A 16,241-nucleotide genomic window follows, 5' to 3' on the forward strand; every position below is an offset into this window, starting at 1 on the left:
TTAGTTGGAGATGATGAGCAACAATTTTAAAAATCATCAGCCATATTTAAAAGACTTGCTTAGCTTCCACTGAGTGAAAGATTACCTGTACCACATGAAATGTGTGAAATAAAAAGGTTAGTCTTCACTCAATGTAAATATGTATGAATATGATAATTTAAAATTTCTCTACTGCATATTGCTTATGTTTAAAACAGAATAGACACACCATCCAGGAAGGGCCTTAAGGTGGCATTGGAACTATCAGACTGCTAGGCTCATCCAATAATATTTTTTTAATGAGGAAAAATACACTTTTGTATTTAAAAAATAATGTTCAAAATATAAATATTATGATTTCAAAACAAATTAAACAGGCTTTTTTACTGAAAGGGGACTTTCTAGCAACCAGATTTACCTTTTATGCCTAGATTGGCTAATCAGTGCTGGCAGTAATTTAGCATTATGTTAGGTGAGTGCTTGTGTGTATGTAATGAGTTGTTATTGTTGTCTGTCTGCTTTGCTGTGTGCCCATCCCATACCTTCCTTGGTGTTTATACTGCTTATATACGTGTTTTATGTACCTTGAAGTTGCTCTATTCTGGTTTTGTGTGTGTCACTATTATGGGTCATTCCATGCCAAATCAACTGATATTCCAGATATCTCACACACTTTGGTCTCATAAAATTCAGAAAAAAATCCCAAGTGTACCATTGTTATCCAGAAGGCACCCCGTAAAATTATTTTGATGTAAGATGAATTTTACAGGGTGTCTCCTGGCTAATATGGGTACACCTGGTAATTTTGTCCAGAATTCGAAGAGTCTGAAGTGCGTGGGCCATTGGTTTATTTGACATGGTATGACCCTTATAGAGTGTAGCATTTGATTAATATAATATTTGTTTAATAAATTTTTATATTATGCCTACAGCATGGTATTTAAATGTGTAATGCATCCATTTTCTGGTTGTATTTCTTTGCTTGTGGCCTCTGATGTTAGTTCATATGCTGATATTAGATTAATTATAAGATGTTAGTTGAAGCATAGGATGTCTGCTGATTTTGGCAAACATCTTGTTATAAGCAATCTCTTCAATCACACTGTTTCAACATATCTGTAGAAAATAGCCGGATTAAAACTAAACTTCATATTGATATTTTTCTGTTATCGGAATACACACAGATGATTATCATGTCAGTATTGTTGCCATTCGTTTAATTTTAATTCTTTGGGCATTAATGCTTTATTAAAGTAGCTGTCATTAAGTTTTAATTATTTCAACTAGTATGTTCTGTATACAGTATATTCCTCTTTTACTCATCCAAGATTATTTTTCTTGAGCAGGGGTTTAACTACAGCAGTCTTAAGACAAGCTGGGAAGACTCCCGTATCTAATGACGAGTTTACTATGTCAAGAATACTATCAATTAGCACGACTGATATTTCTTTGAAAAAACTTTGGTATTGGGTCAAGGACGCAGGTGGATGGTTGCAGTTGAGAAATTATTTAATATAAATCAGGTAAATCTATCCTGGTGAAAGAATTTAATTTGTTTAAAATGGAGTACCAGGGTTTAAGAGGATCAGCACTGGGGAGACGTACTATATTATTTCATTTTTTAAATTTTTACATTTTTTTTTTGTTAATAATTTTATTGTAATCATTCCATACAAATCGATCAATTTTTACAAAAAATAGGATTGAGATTGAAAAACAAGTCAACCCCACCGGTGAGAGAGAGAGAGCATGGCCAACAGGGTAAAACTTAAGGCTTGTTAACATACCTAAATTGATGAGTTTAATGGATAGATAGATACTTTATTAATCCCAAGGGGAAATTCACAATAATAATAATAGGCCAATAGAGATTAATGGAGAAGAAAAAGAAATGCGGAGATAATTGCTTCCTCGGTGCTTTAAGAGCTTATTCTAAAATATTATTGAATTTATCCTGCCAGGTTTTGAAAAAATTCTGTTCAGATCCTCTAACTGAATATTTGATTTTTTCCAATTTCCAATTTCATATAATATAAAATATCAGTTTCCCACTGACTTAAAAGAGGATAGTTAGGATTCTTCCAGTTTAGCAAAATAAGTCTGCGTGCCAATCTGAATGCAATCACAGTTTGTTTGTCCTTCTCCACTTTAAACCCATCTGGAAGAACACCAAACACAGCTGTTAATGGGTTAGGAGGGATTGTGACACCAAGGCTGTCTGAAAGGCACTTAAAAATTTTGATCCAAAATGATGTTAATTTGATGCAGGCCCAAGACATGTGACCCAGTGAGGCTGGGACTTGATTGCAGCGTTCGCAGGTTGATCTTGCCCTGGAAACATTTTGGACAGTTTTAGGTGAGACAGATGTGCTCGATATATAATTTTGAGTTGAATAATTGTATGCTTTGCGCATATAGAGCTCAAGTGAAGTCTCTGCATTGCTACTTTCCAATCCTTTTCTGTTATATTGATTAAGAGATCTTTTTCCCATTGTCCTCTTGGATCTTTGAAAGGGAGTGACTGTAAAATAATTTTATATATGGCAGAGATGGTGTCTAAGTCCTTGAAACTGAGCAATATTTTTTCCGTCATGGACGAGAATGCAAGATGAGGAAAACCGGGCAGGTTCTGTTTAACAAAGTTCCTAATTTGAAGATAGTGAAAGAAATGTGTAGCTGGAAAGTTAAATTTAGAATGTAATTTTTCATAGGATGCAAAGATGTTGTCTATATAAAGATCTCTAAGCAATTTAATCCCAATTTTTTTCCCGATATTAAAAACTGCATATGTTTGCGAGGGTTGAAAGAGGTGGTTCTCTTGCTTAGGTGCCACAGATAAAAGCTTCTCCATCTTAAAATGCTTTCTACATTGGATCCATATTCTGATTGAGTGAAGCACAATTGGGTTATTAGTATTTGCCGATAACTTGCATTTATTGGGGCACAAAGCAGGGAATATAAAGAAGTACTGCAGGATTTTACTTCTATTGTGGACCAGGCCTGTGTATGTTCATCTATTTGTGTCCAGGTTTTTATAGCTTGTATGTTTGCTGCCCAGTAATAAAATTGAAAGTTGGGTAGAGCCATGCCACCTTCTGCCTTAGGTCTTTGTAGGGTTGCTCTTTGGATACGTGGATGTTTTGAGTTCCAAATAAATGAGGTTATTATTGAATCTATTTGCTTAAAAATGATTTATTGATGTATATTGGAATGTTTTGAAATAACCATCTATGCAAGACTTGCTTAATTTTTTAAATACAGACGGCGAAATTTTGTTGATAAAAGCCTTTGTGTTTACTTGTGATGTTAACCCCTTGGTATATAAACTGATCTGCAATGATAAAAGGTAGGGTGTCTAATCTAATATTATATGCTTGAGAATTCACTGGAAAGAGTACACTTTTATTCAGATTAATTATGAGACCAGAGATTTTTTGAAATTCTGTAAGTGCTGTTAAGACTTCAGGTACAGAATTTTGTGGGTCTGATAGATACAGTACCATATCATCTGCATATAGAGAAATTTTCTGTTCCAGTCCTTCTCTGATAATCCCATTTATCTGATCAGCATTTCAACAGTGAACCGCCAGTGGTTCAATGGCAATTGCAAATAGCAGTGGTGACAAGGGGCATCCTTGTCTGGTACCACGTTCTATGTTTAAAGTAGTCTGAACAAATGTTGTTAATACAAACTGAAGCTTCTGGATTGGTATACAGTAGTTTGATCCATGCACAAATGTTCAGGCCAAACCTAAATTTCTCTAATGTAGTGAAAAGGTATTTCCATTCAATCATGTCAAATGCTTTTTCTGCATCCAATGATAATAATATTTCTGGGGTGTTTGACTTTGTTGGTGAGTATGTTACATTAAACAGGCGTCGACGATTGGAAGATAAGTGTCGACCCTTGATAAATCCAGTTTGATCTTGTGATATTACCGAAGGCAGCACTTTCTCCATCCTTCTAGCTATGATTTTTGAGAGTATCTTAACATCATTATTCAGAAGTGAAATTGGTCTGTATGATGCACATTGTAATAAGTCCTTATTTTGTTTAGGAAAGATGGTGATTAATGCTTGGCGAAAAGTTTGAGGAAGAATTTGATTGTCTCTAGCTTCTGTAAACGTTGCTAATAGGAGGGGAGCTAGCTGAGCAGGGAATTTCTTATAAAATTCTGCAGGGTAGCCATCAGGGCCTGCTGCTTTCCTGCCTTGAAGTGCCTTTATAGCATCTAGTAATTCTGATAGCACCAGAGGTTTATCCAATTCCTCCGCACTAAAAGTATCTATTTGTGGTATGTTTAATGTGTCTAGAAATACATTAGATTGTGTGTTGTCTTCTTTAAACTCAGTAGCATATAAGGATTTATAGTAGTCTCTGAATGTGTGCATTATATTTTTATGGTCAATGATTTCGTCTCCGTTCGTGTTGGTGATTACTGGGATTGCATTGCGAACTTCTTGCTTGTGAATTTGTTGAGCTAAAAACTTATTAGCTTTCTCTCCGTGTTCATAGTAATGATGTCTGGATTTATAAATTAGTTGTTCAGTTTCTTTAGTTGTCAAGAGGTTGAGTTCTGAATGCAGAGCCTGCCTTTTTCTATGTAGAGTCTCGCTTGGAAGCCTGGCATGTTCTTCATCTATTCTAGTAATTTCGCTTTTTAGCTCTGATACTTTCTTGGTTTCTAATTTATTCCTTTGGGAGAGATATGAAATAATCTGTCCTCTTAAGAAGGCCTTTAGAGTTTCCCAGAGTATTCCTGCAGAAACCTTTGAGGATGTATTTGTCTCTAGGAAGAAACTGATTTGTTTGGAAATAAATTCTGTACAGTTCTCGTCTGCTAATAGAAGCAGGTTAAGACGCCATCTGTGAGGTGAGTGTGTGGGGCATAGTGACTTTAGCTCCAAGATCAGCGGTGCATGGTCAGAAATAACAATAGCATTGTACTTGCAAGATTTAATCGTAGGCAAGAAATTATTATCTATAAAGAAATAATCTATTCTTGAGTAGCAATGATGTACTGGTGAGTAGAAAGAATATGTCCTTGAGTTTGGGTTTAGAAACCTCCAGGGGTCTGATAAGTTGTGGCCAGTTACAAACTGTGTAATTGTCTTTGCAGTGTTAGATGTCATCCCCCCTGTGACAGGAGTCCTATCTAAGAATGGATTTAAAACACAATTAAAGTCCCCAGCCATTATAATTTTATGAGTGTTCACATTGGGAATGGATGCAAATACATTTTGTATGAATTCCTTATCATCAATATTAGGTGCATAAACATTTATCAAAATCATTTTACAGTTAAATAAGATGCCCATGACCATCACATATCTCCCTTCAGGATTAGATACTACATCTGATGCTACAAATGACACTGTTCTATGTATGAGAATTCCCACACCTCTAGTTTTCTTTGTAAAGCTAGAATGGAACATTTGGCCAATCCAATCCTTTTGCAGCCGGAACTGATCCTTGCTTAGTAAGTGGGTCTCCTGTAAAAATACCATTTTAGTGTTTAAACCTGTTAGGTGAGAGAGTACTTTCTTTCTCTTTAATTCCTGATTCAGGCCTTTAACATTCCAGCTCACAAAATTAACTGTCCCATCATGGAGACATTGATTCTGAATTTTTGATGTCATTTTATAGTCTTAACTGGAAGTGAGACAGCTTTAACCTTAATTTCCTATTTCCCCAAGAGTTATTGCCATGCAGCTTATTGTTACGTTGGTAGTTATAATTATAAGGATTAAAAGGATAGATTAGATATAGCCTGCTGTCTTTCTCTCCCCCCCTTATCCCCCATGTGAGGCTGGACCCCACTTCACAAAGTCTCGGTCCTCTGACATACCTAGAGACAGAGCACGTCCAAAGCAAAACAATCCCCCATGCAGCGGCGTTTTAGGATTAAAAGTAGAGATATCTATTGCCAATATAGTCTAAATACTATATGCCTAATATCATTAATTTTGTGATTAAAAAATACAGCAAAAGCCTCACAAGTTTCCCTGGAAGTTTTTTGGAGGCATTCCATTGAGTGACCTGGCTTTAGCAGACAATCAATCATAGAGAATAAGACTCTGGGATTACTAGCATTGTTATTTATAATTCTAGAGAAATAACAGCGCCTCTCAAGATGGACTATGTTGTTGTATTCTGTTATTTTAACCTTCAATATGTCATAGTGGAAATATGAGATAATCAGTTTAATAATCAGTTGGATAATCAGTTTAGCTTTTCTCCATTTACGCTCAGCTCTCCAGCATGTTCTCTTTTTATCTTTTCAGGTGCGACTATGTTAGCAGCAGCTCTCACTTTAGTATTAAAATTTTCCACCTTACTATTTGCATTATCCTCATTATTGTAGTAAGCACTACAAATGGACTGATGAATCAAAGAAGTGTTTTTTAACACTTGCTTCTCGTGAATTTTTTCTATCATTATTTCTATTTTAAATAGTAAGAGAAAATGGTCTGATGATCTGCTTCACATCAACTTTTAGTCCTTTAGTAATTACTAAGTTTAACGTATGCCATGTTTTGTGTGTAGGCTGACTAACGTGCTGTCTCAAATCAAAAGAGTCGACGAGGTTCATGAATTCTTTTACTTTCGGGTCACACTGATTATCGATATGAAAATTAAAGTCACCAACTATGAGGAACGTGTCATAGTTTGTGATTACAATTGACACCAAGTCTGAGAATTCCTCAGCGAGTGACGGATTGTATTTAGGAGGTCTATACATGGATAATACTAGAAACTGAGAAACTCCATGAATAACAACAGCAAGATACTCAAAGGACTTGAATTTACCACCTTTGTTCCCTTGGTGATCCGCATTAGCAAAACTGTAATTCGGAGGCGCAGATTCGATTAAAAAAGCCGCACCATCAGAGCTAAGCCACATTTCATTTAATGCAATAAAATTGATTTTCCTATCACTAATAAGATCATTAATGGAAAACATCTTGTTGGTTAATGCTCTAACATTTCATAAAGCCTTATTTAATGTTTCGGAAGAGCAGAACTGAATTGTAGGAGTGTTATGGATAAACAAGTAAATGAAAAAGATTGTTTGGTATTTATTAAAGCAATTTTACAAACAAGAATTCTATTGCTTCAGTGTCTTTAGTCTGCTTTCTATCATGTTTGCTTTTTGTTTTCCTTTGATAGGTTATCCTTCTCTGGTGTCCCAGACTTGGCTGTGAAGCACAGAAGCCAGATGCTTATTCCAAAATACAAACCAAGAAATTTCCAGTTGCTAGAAGGGAATAGTGAGGAGACAATAATGTATATCATTAACTTATTAAGAAGTGAAAATTACTGTGTAGACAGACTGAGGTATAGTATTGGCTTAATTTTTTTTCTGAATTTGTGCTTATTTCCACTGTGACCAGTAGGGGGCATTACAGCACCCTAAAAAGAACCACACAGTACGCAAGTCCCAGCAAATACAAGGTTTATTAAACAAATACCTTACAAAGGCTTCCTTCTGATAGTGGCACAACCACAATGCAATTCTTTCTTTCTTTCTTTCTTTCTTTCTTTCTTTCTTTCTTTCTTTCTTTCTTTCTTTCTTTCTTTCTTTCTTTCTTTCTTTCTTTCTTTCTTTCTTTCTTTCTTTCTTTCTTTCTTTCTTTCTCCACACCTTCCAGGCAAGCTTTGTCAATCACCCACACCCGATTCCTACTCATCTCTAAGTCAATAGGAAGCCCCACAAAATTGGGATTACTAATCCTATCAGCTCCCCCTAGATGGCCCCCACAGAACACAACAGGGCTACCCCACAGGTCCAAGCATGCCCTGCTGGTGTTCATATGGAAATCCTAGCCCAGAGATGCTGCCCTCTAATGTTTTGGGGGAGCCACTGGTCTGAATAGATTTTGTCACTCTGTACTCCTTTACACTGGCCTAGCAGGCAGGTAAGGGACTGTGGTCCATCCCTGTTGGGACCCCAGGATATTCATTCCAATGTTGCTATCTCCAAACTCTTGGCAAAGGCAGGGAACAGCCTGCTTTTCTTCTCAGCCATTCAGTACAGTTGCCACCCTGCCAGGTAATAAATCATGCACCATCCCGGTCAGGATGCCAGGCCATGCCTGCTGTACATCATACCACATATTTTTGGTGGTAAAGTATATTAAATTGAAAATATAAATTAAAATACCTATGTAAAAATAAAAAGTGCTGTTTCAGATTGGCAGCTTCATGTAGAAGGGGCTTCAAACAGCAGTGAAATAAAACAAAGAGAAAACCAGAGAACATGTTGTAATGTATTACAGTTGTGCAGCTTTGAAAATGGCAATTTCTGGAATGGCTGCAATATTCTATACCTGCTTACATGGTGACAGCACTCCTCCCTCTCTTCTAAAGTGTGTACAACATTTTGTGATGCCGCTTTATATCCTCCATGGATTAATGCGAACCTGGAGAGACCAACCTGTTGCATTATACTTTGTTTGGATGTCCCACAAGTTACCTACCATATGCTACCTCCGTGAGTCATGTGACTGCTTTATACTATAATGACTTTGAGTTAAAGATTTGAAAGAACCTTCTAATCAATAATGCTAAATTCCTTCTTGGGACAAATAAAGTGCTATCTATTGTGAAATGAAACACCTAGACACAAAGACACAGGAAAAAGGTTTGGGGCAGCTGCCCGTATACTTGAATAAGACTGCAAAAAAGTGAAGATTGGTAGTACAGTGTACAGATTGAGTCCAAAGCAGAACTGAATACACGCAGGTCGGCAGAAGTGACGTCAGTGGGACTGGAACTGGAAGTTGGAGCTAGAACCCGAAGTGGCGTCACTGGGCCATGAATTGAAAGTGATATCATCAGGCCCGGAACTGGTAGTGACATTATCGGGACCAGGCAGAATTTCCCGTGTTTGGTCTGCAGGGATAAAAGAGAGAGGTTTATTGCACCCCGTCACCCCCTGGCTTGGTGTGGAATTACCTTCTTTTGGTCCTTCTTGCTGCCTCCTAAGCACACGTGTGTGACACTATCTTAATTTCTGTCCTTTTCCTGGTGTCCTGTATGGAATTCAGTATTTGAAGCAGGCAGTAGTGATGCATTTATCTTGTAGCCAAAAGAAAGAGAGAATCTCTGACATCGTGTTACCAGATTCGTATTTCACAAATGCAGGACTCTAACGTGCTGTATATATGTTGGTTTTATGGCATCAACCTTTTAGCTTGGCACACTTTATCTGTGATGACATTTAAAGGAATTAACTAGCGGTGCACTACATCTGCATTAATAAGTATAAATAATAACATCAGAGAAAAAAAGAGTCAAGAAGGTTAGATGTTATTGATGGAAACAATTTCTCTAAAGATACGATAATTGCAGTGCTGGAGATTTGGGACACGCTGCATGTTGATTAGCAATTGCAAGTAAGAATTTCAGAATACAGAGAGAAGTATTGGAAGTCAATGTGTAAAGGACAAGGGAAAATTTTTGTTTTAGTCAGCTATTTCAATTAACTTATATGTCAGAAGAGGGGTTGTAATATAAAAGATGATTAATAAAAAAGTAAGAGGAAGTGTACTTATTAATAGACTGTACATATTGTATACTTTTTACATTTATTACATTTTATTTTATGTTTTTATTTTTACCAAACTTTATTTGTAAATGTATGAACTTTTAATGCACAAGTGGTTCTGTACAATATAAGCAGACATTCAGTTAAATTGACTGTGATTAGAACTTTATCCACAGTTGGTTTCTGCCTTAATTTTAATGTTGTTGGGATTGTTCTGTCCCCTACAGCACTGAATTAGATTAACCTGATTCAAGAATGGAAGGCTATGATATACCTATACAGTAGGTGCATACAGTAAATGATTATTTATGTAACTCATTGTGTGCTCTATACTGAAATACACTGAATTAAAATTCCTGAAAACATGGTGCCCTGACATAGGTTGGATCCAGTGATGCCAACATTCACTTCAGTTCCTCGTGACCCTAAAGTTGTGTTACATATTGTATGTTCAGCAAATGAAAAGATGTATGAACTGAATACATTTCTAATTTTGCATCATGTCTGTTTTCGACTAATGTATGTACCTTTAACTTTAGATGTGGTATACGTTCACTAGAGGGAATAGAAAACATAAACAGGATTCTGTCCATGGAGACCAAAATGAGAAATATGACCTGGGAATTAATGAATGGAGATGAAAATGGTTACAGCACATTGATATATGATGCTAAGGAAAAGGAGTTAAGGTATTGTCTGGATTTAAAGTGCCCCTAGAACAAAGGTTATGTCTATGATGTCATGGTAAATGATGTATTATTTTTTTGCTCATCTAACTAGTATTCTCCTATTTGAAAAAATGAATCATATGAAGTGTGAATCAATTACACCTAAACAGGTCTCGTGTCCCTTGCCTTACTGTTGTAAAGCAATACTGGAAAATTAGTGAACTGTACATGTTCTGCACTGTGCTATGTGGATTAAAGAGATATACATAACTCCTTGATGGTCACACATTTGAAATTCTTTGTTATCACATCAGACCACCCTATTTGAACCCAAGCATTGTCTTCCTGCTTAAATCAAATGCAAACTACACATTGTCCTTTGTCTCAGCCCCCCTTTCATCTATAAACTTACTAGCCCAATAATGATTTTTTTCATGTGTTTTCACAGATATGAGTTTTAAGAATCCCGCGACCCTGTGTTCGGATTCAGCGGGTTGGAAAATGGATGGATGGATGGAGTTTTAAGAATTCTGATATCTTCAGTGTTTGTGTGTCTTTTCCATATTGTGTGGGTTTTTTGTTATAGAACCATCATGCTGGTGGCCCCTGATTACTCTTCAGCTATACAATTTAATCTTTTTAAAAGAACAAGGTGTCCAGTAACTGTTTTGGGACATCTAAAACCTTGGCAACCCATCTTTGCAGTCTGTATTCTTCCCAGCAGAACAGATATAAGATGAAAGGTGTCCCACATTAGGACCTAAACATACATTCACTTCCAGAGCCTCTTCCTCAACTACCTTTTTGATTCCTTCCTGTACACATCAGAGACAGTCATATTTAAATGTCTGATAGTTATAACCTCTATCTTTTACTAACTGAAATCACCTCTGCAAGGACATATGTAAGATTCAAGTCAGTATACCAAGGCTGGCACTTTTTTGTTTTATTGTTTTTTTTTTTTTTTTTTTAAATGGCAACTCAGCTTCTTTTTATTCTCACATACAGGCTCTCAGTCTTTGGAAACTGTACAAATCATACCATCCAAACCAGCAGACAACTAATCCCGAGTTGTAAACCCACATACATCTACTTTCAGGATCTAAATGAAGCAATACTAAGAAACGTCATTAGGACATTGAACATTGACGATTATTATCAAAAATCCCTGACGTAAGTGACTCACTTTCCTTTCCGAGTGCTTGTTCTTTGCTTAATTTTGTATGTTTCAGATTCATGGTTGAGAAGCATTATTCTTAAAGACATGATCATAAATACATTAGTTCTTATTTATGAATCGATTGCCTTCAAAATGAGCATACGAGGGGGGACCCAAAAATAACCGGAAATATTTTTAAAACGTTTTTAATTTAATTTTCTGTACAAACTACAATTAGTCTCCTTCAAAGTACTCTCCATTGGCGGAAATACACTTATCTAACCGTTTGTTCTATTGTTCAAAACATTTTTTAAATTCGTCTGAAGTAATGCCCATTAATGCTCTGGTCGTTTCTTGTTTTACCTCTTCGACGTCAGCAAAACGCCTTCCTTTCAAGTCTTTTTTCATCCGAAGGAACAAAAAGAAATCACACGGAGCTAAATCTGGTGAGTAGGGTGGGTGGTTCAGGGTTGTCATACCGTTTCTAACAATAGTTTCTGCAACACTTTTTTCAAGAAGAAAACAAAATTTCACTGCCGCGCGTTGCTCACGATAATCGGCCATCGTAAAAAAACAACGCTTGCACAAAACTACTTTTACAAAAAAATTCACTGAACACAAGCACAACCTTCCAGACTGATGGCACTTGGCAGACTGACTTGTGTGGAGTGTAACTAGATCGCTCCAGTGGCCCAACCACGTACTACAAGTACCAACCTAACAACAACAAAATTCCGGTTATTTTTGGGTCCCCCGTCATATGTCCATTTTGACATGCGCAGTGTCTTTGCATTAATTAATGTAAATGTTATTGTAAACTATATGGATCAGAGATCATTGCTTTTTGTAATTCATCACCATTGGGCAACTAACATTTATTTAGTTCAGGCCCCCAGTGTAGAGTAAATAATAACATTTTGGAGAGCATGCATAATAAGATCATTTGGACACCTCATTTTAAGTAGCATAACAAATCTAAAGTAGCGTGTCTAAAGTAGTAAAACTTAGTTTAATATATAATGATGTGCATGACCGTTATTGACTAACATATATAAATTCAATATGTTTCCAGGTTGCCCACCATATATATATATATATATTGTGGAACTTAACCCGGACACAGACAGGCAGACACGTTGTAATTGCCCCACACACATTTATTGAGACGTACCATATTTACAAAGTCACTACTCACAACCCCAATACCCCTCAGTCCAGGCCAACACAATGCCTTCTCTCTCTCTGTCTTCAGACCGCCTCCTTCTCTCCTCCAGAAACCTTGTCCTTCTTCCACCCAACTCGAGTCCATCTCTGAAGGGAGGCAGCCCCTTTAAATAAGCACCCGGATGTGCTGCAGGTGTGTTCCCGTCAATCTCCCACGAACACGCCCTAGTGTGGCGGAAGTGCCGGCTGTCTCCCCAGAAGCACTCCAGGTGTCCCTGTTCCTCTTCCCCACAGCACTTCCTGGTGTGGCAGAAGTGCTGAGGTCTAGGGTCCTCCAGGTATTGGGGTCCCCCTGGCGGTGACCACGGGCCCCTACAGGGTCGAGCTTCCCAGCTCTGTACCCGCGGCCCCCAGGGTGGTCACCCCCACAAGGTCTGGAGGAGGCACAAACCCACCTCCGATCTTCTCGGGCGTCCTGGCTGGGTACCACCCCCATCAGGGTACCACTATATATATATATATATATATATATATATATATATATATATATATATATATATATATATATATATTGTCAGATATGGCCGGCCATTCATCCCGGCCAATACACCCAGGCCGCCAGATGGAGCCCTCCTTGCAGCATGGACGTGCCCCGAATGCCAGCAGGGAATCATGGACAGTGGAGTTATAATGCACAGCCCTGCTGGATACCATGGGGGCTGCCAGGAGTCGCTGCAGGGAGGCCCAGGGATTTATATTTTCCGTATAGCCCAGAAGTATTTCCAAGTCACAGGAATGGAAGAAATGATATATTTCCGGGCTGAAGAAAAAGAGAAGTTTTTACCTGACCCGGAAGTGCTGGATAATCACATGGACTGAGGGCTCAGAAGCACTTCCGGGTCGAGGACTATAAACAACTGTGGAAAATCACAGACAGACGAGCTGAGTTGGGAGGCAGGGTGGCTAAACGTTTGGGAGTGGAGGATTGTTTATTTGAATATTGTTTATTGGAGATTTGTGGAGTGGAGGGTGCTTTGTGCACATTATTATTATAATAAATTCAATATTTGGACTTTTACCTGGTGTCTGGCATGGTGTCTGAGGGGGTTCAAGGGAGCGAGAGCGTCCCTTATCTGTCACAATATATATATATATATATATATATATATATATATATATATATATATATATATATTTATTTATATATACAGTGTAACAGTTATGAACCATGGTGAAGAAAATTGCTGGATGCGGTGCAATATTTGGAGTGCTCTATCTATCTATCTATCTATCTATCTATCTATCTATCTATCTATCTATCTATCTATCTATCTATCTAATAAATGGTACAGTCAACAAAAAAAAAAAAGTGCCATAGGAGGCAAAATTAAAAATAAATTTGTGCTCCTCACACTTGTAATAACTGCTCCAAAGAGTTCAATCTCCATCAGCTTTTTAGGTCAAAATTCACCCTGCATGTCTCTACTCCCTAGTTATATCGGCCCACTACTGGAAGGGACTGGGGTGGGACTAGGTGTCATCTACTGGCAACAACTCTGTGCTGTGTTGGAAACAAGAAGCATGGTTAGCAACACCACCCCTTCTACCTGTTATGTGTGTCAGGTTGTGAGTTTTTGGATGTTAAGATACCAAAATAATTTACACAAGACTATGAAAAGTCCTGCAATGGCTCCAGCTGTCAATGTCCTGCTCCACTGACAGACTGAGGAGATCATTCCTCCCCCACACTATGCGACTCTTCAATTCCACCCAGGGGGGTAAACATTAAGATTATACAAAGTTATTGTCTGTCTGTATACCTGCATTTTTATCACTCTTTAATTTAATATTGTGGTTTTTATTTCTATCTATCAGTATGCTGCTGCTGGAGTATGTAAATTTCCCCTTGGGATTAATAAAGTGTCTGTCTGTCTGTCTGTCTCAGAAATTTGACAGCGAGCTTGGCTTAATGCAGTGGCATCACTAGATCCTAGTCGAATCAAGCATCAGAGGGAATGAGATGAAGTAATATTGGACAGAAGAGAATCAGCATGAGCCGCCACTGTGCCCCACTTAGTGACACTGTTTTGAGCCAATTGTCTGTCAGTTTTTTAGCTGTGACTAATGAAGTGCCCATTTAGTGTGAATTACAATATTACTCTTACTCATACTTTGCAGATTTGAAGTTGCCTGTTAATCTGTTATACATACTGTATGTCTTGTATTGTGTGAAAAAATAGAGACTCTGGAAAAAATTCCAGACAAGATACTGGTAGATCATGCAGGATACACAGAGCAACCCAGGCCAGCATTTGAATGCAGGAGTTGTGAGGCAGAAGCAATCTGAACCATTGCATTACCATGCCACCATATTGTTAATAAAAAACAATAAACACTAAGTCATTTAAAAAAACTAATTATCAGATGCTCTATACAAAACTATAAAATTTGCACCTATCCTTTGCTATAAGACCTTGCTATATACAATCTTTTAGTGGCGATCACTTGGGATTGCAATATACAAAATGGAAAATTGTATAATTGTTAAATTCAGGCATTATAACATTTTTTAATTGATCATTCAAAGCTTATTGTGGTAAATTAGACATTAAATTTTTTAAATAGTCTTGGTCTAAACCCAGCCCAAGGTCAGTCCTTGTGATTTATGACTTGTGGTTGTATTTCCTGCTAAACTTTATACCTTGTATGGCATCCTCCATGTACTTTCTCTGTCATTTTAGGATAAAGAGCAATGCATACACTACAACTTCGGTGGAAAATATCCGTGGAATTCTATCAAATGACAAAAAGATGCTAAAGCTGTCATGGAATGTATATCTACGTGGGAGCCCTGAAATTACTATGATGCATGAAGCTGGTTCTCCTGAGATAATGGTAAAATGCATTTTAATAATCCTTATAACCTCAATAAATTCTTCATTTCCTTGTTAAGAATCATGAACTAGTAAATCAAAATTCATTTGGTTGGGTACTAACACTAAACTTTTAATTGTGAGACTGAACTGTCATCTCTGTCTTGTCATGGAGCACAGTTTAAACTTTTGAAAAAGAGACAAATGTTTGTTTGCAGTGTTTGAATAATGTTCCTGTCTCTCTACAACCTCCTGTGTTTCTGCGCAAATCTGTGACCCAAGCATGACAATATAAAAATAACCATATAAACATATGGTTTCTACTTCGCGGATTTTCTTATTTCGCGGGTGGCTCTGGAACGCAACCCCCGCGATGGAGGAGGGATTACTGTATATATATATATATATATATATATATATATATATATATATATATATATATATATATATATATGACCTAGAATGGTGAAAATGTAAGCAGTAAACTGCAAGAGGTTTAAATTTAAAGTTTAGGTTTGCAAAAACTGAAACAAAAAGGAAATATCAGAATATTATAAATGGTCCTTCTTCAGTAATTTGAATCATTCCCTACTCCTCTGGAATGCAACACGAACCTCTTTGTTAGTAATACAAGAGTATGGGTTTTACAGTATTTTCTGTAGAACCCATTTTGATTAATATTTTTGCATTTTGTTTTGATTATTCATACCTTTATTAATTTTTAACATTGTTTTGTATATATTTTGATTAACATTTCTGGCCATGTTGTGCAATTAAGTTGTTGGAATGATGCACTTTGAAATTGGTGTATACACTGTCTCCAATCTGTCCTGTGCCTGTCAGGCTA

General features: G+C 37.1%; 1 protein-coding gene across 4 annotated transcripts in view; it reads left to right on the forward strand.

Moving 5' to 3' along the window:
* LOC114651559 (NACHT, LRR and PYD domains-containing protein 3-like) overlaps positions 1-16,241 on the forward strand; it is a 40,808-nt gene that overhangs the window by 20,032 nt on the left and 4,535 nt on the right. For 2 of the 4 annotated variants that reach the window (XM_028801369.2, XM_051927394.1), the window contains exons 6-9: positions 7,151-7,318; positions 10,070-10,219; positions 11,207-11,371; positions 15,263-15,416. In XM_028801369.2, coding sequence (XP_028657202.1) covers positions 7,151-7,318; positions 10,070-10,219; positions 11,207-11,371; positions 15,263-15,416 — 637 coding nt within the window. Of the gene's footprint in view, positions 1-7,150; positions 7,319-10,069; positions 10,220-11,206; positions 11,372-15,262; positions 15,417-16,241 lie in introns of those variants that run through there. The other 2 variants (XR_007934887.1, XM_028801373.2) reach the window with 2 other exon arrangements.

The sequence above is a fragment of the Erpetoichthys calabaricus genome, chromosome 5, assembly GCF_900747795.2.
Source record: "Erpetoichthys calabaricus chromosome 5, fErpCal1.3, whole genome shotgun sequence".
Taxonomy (NCBI): domain Eukaryota; kingdom Metazoa; phylum Chordata; class Cladistia; order Polypteriformes; family Polypteridae; genus Erpetoichthys; species Erpetoichthys calabaricus.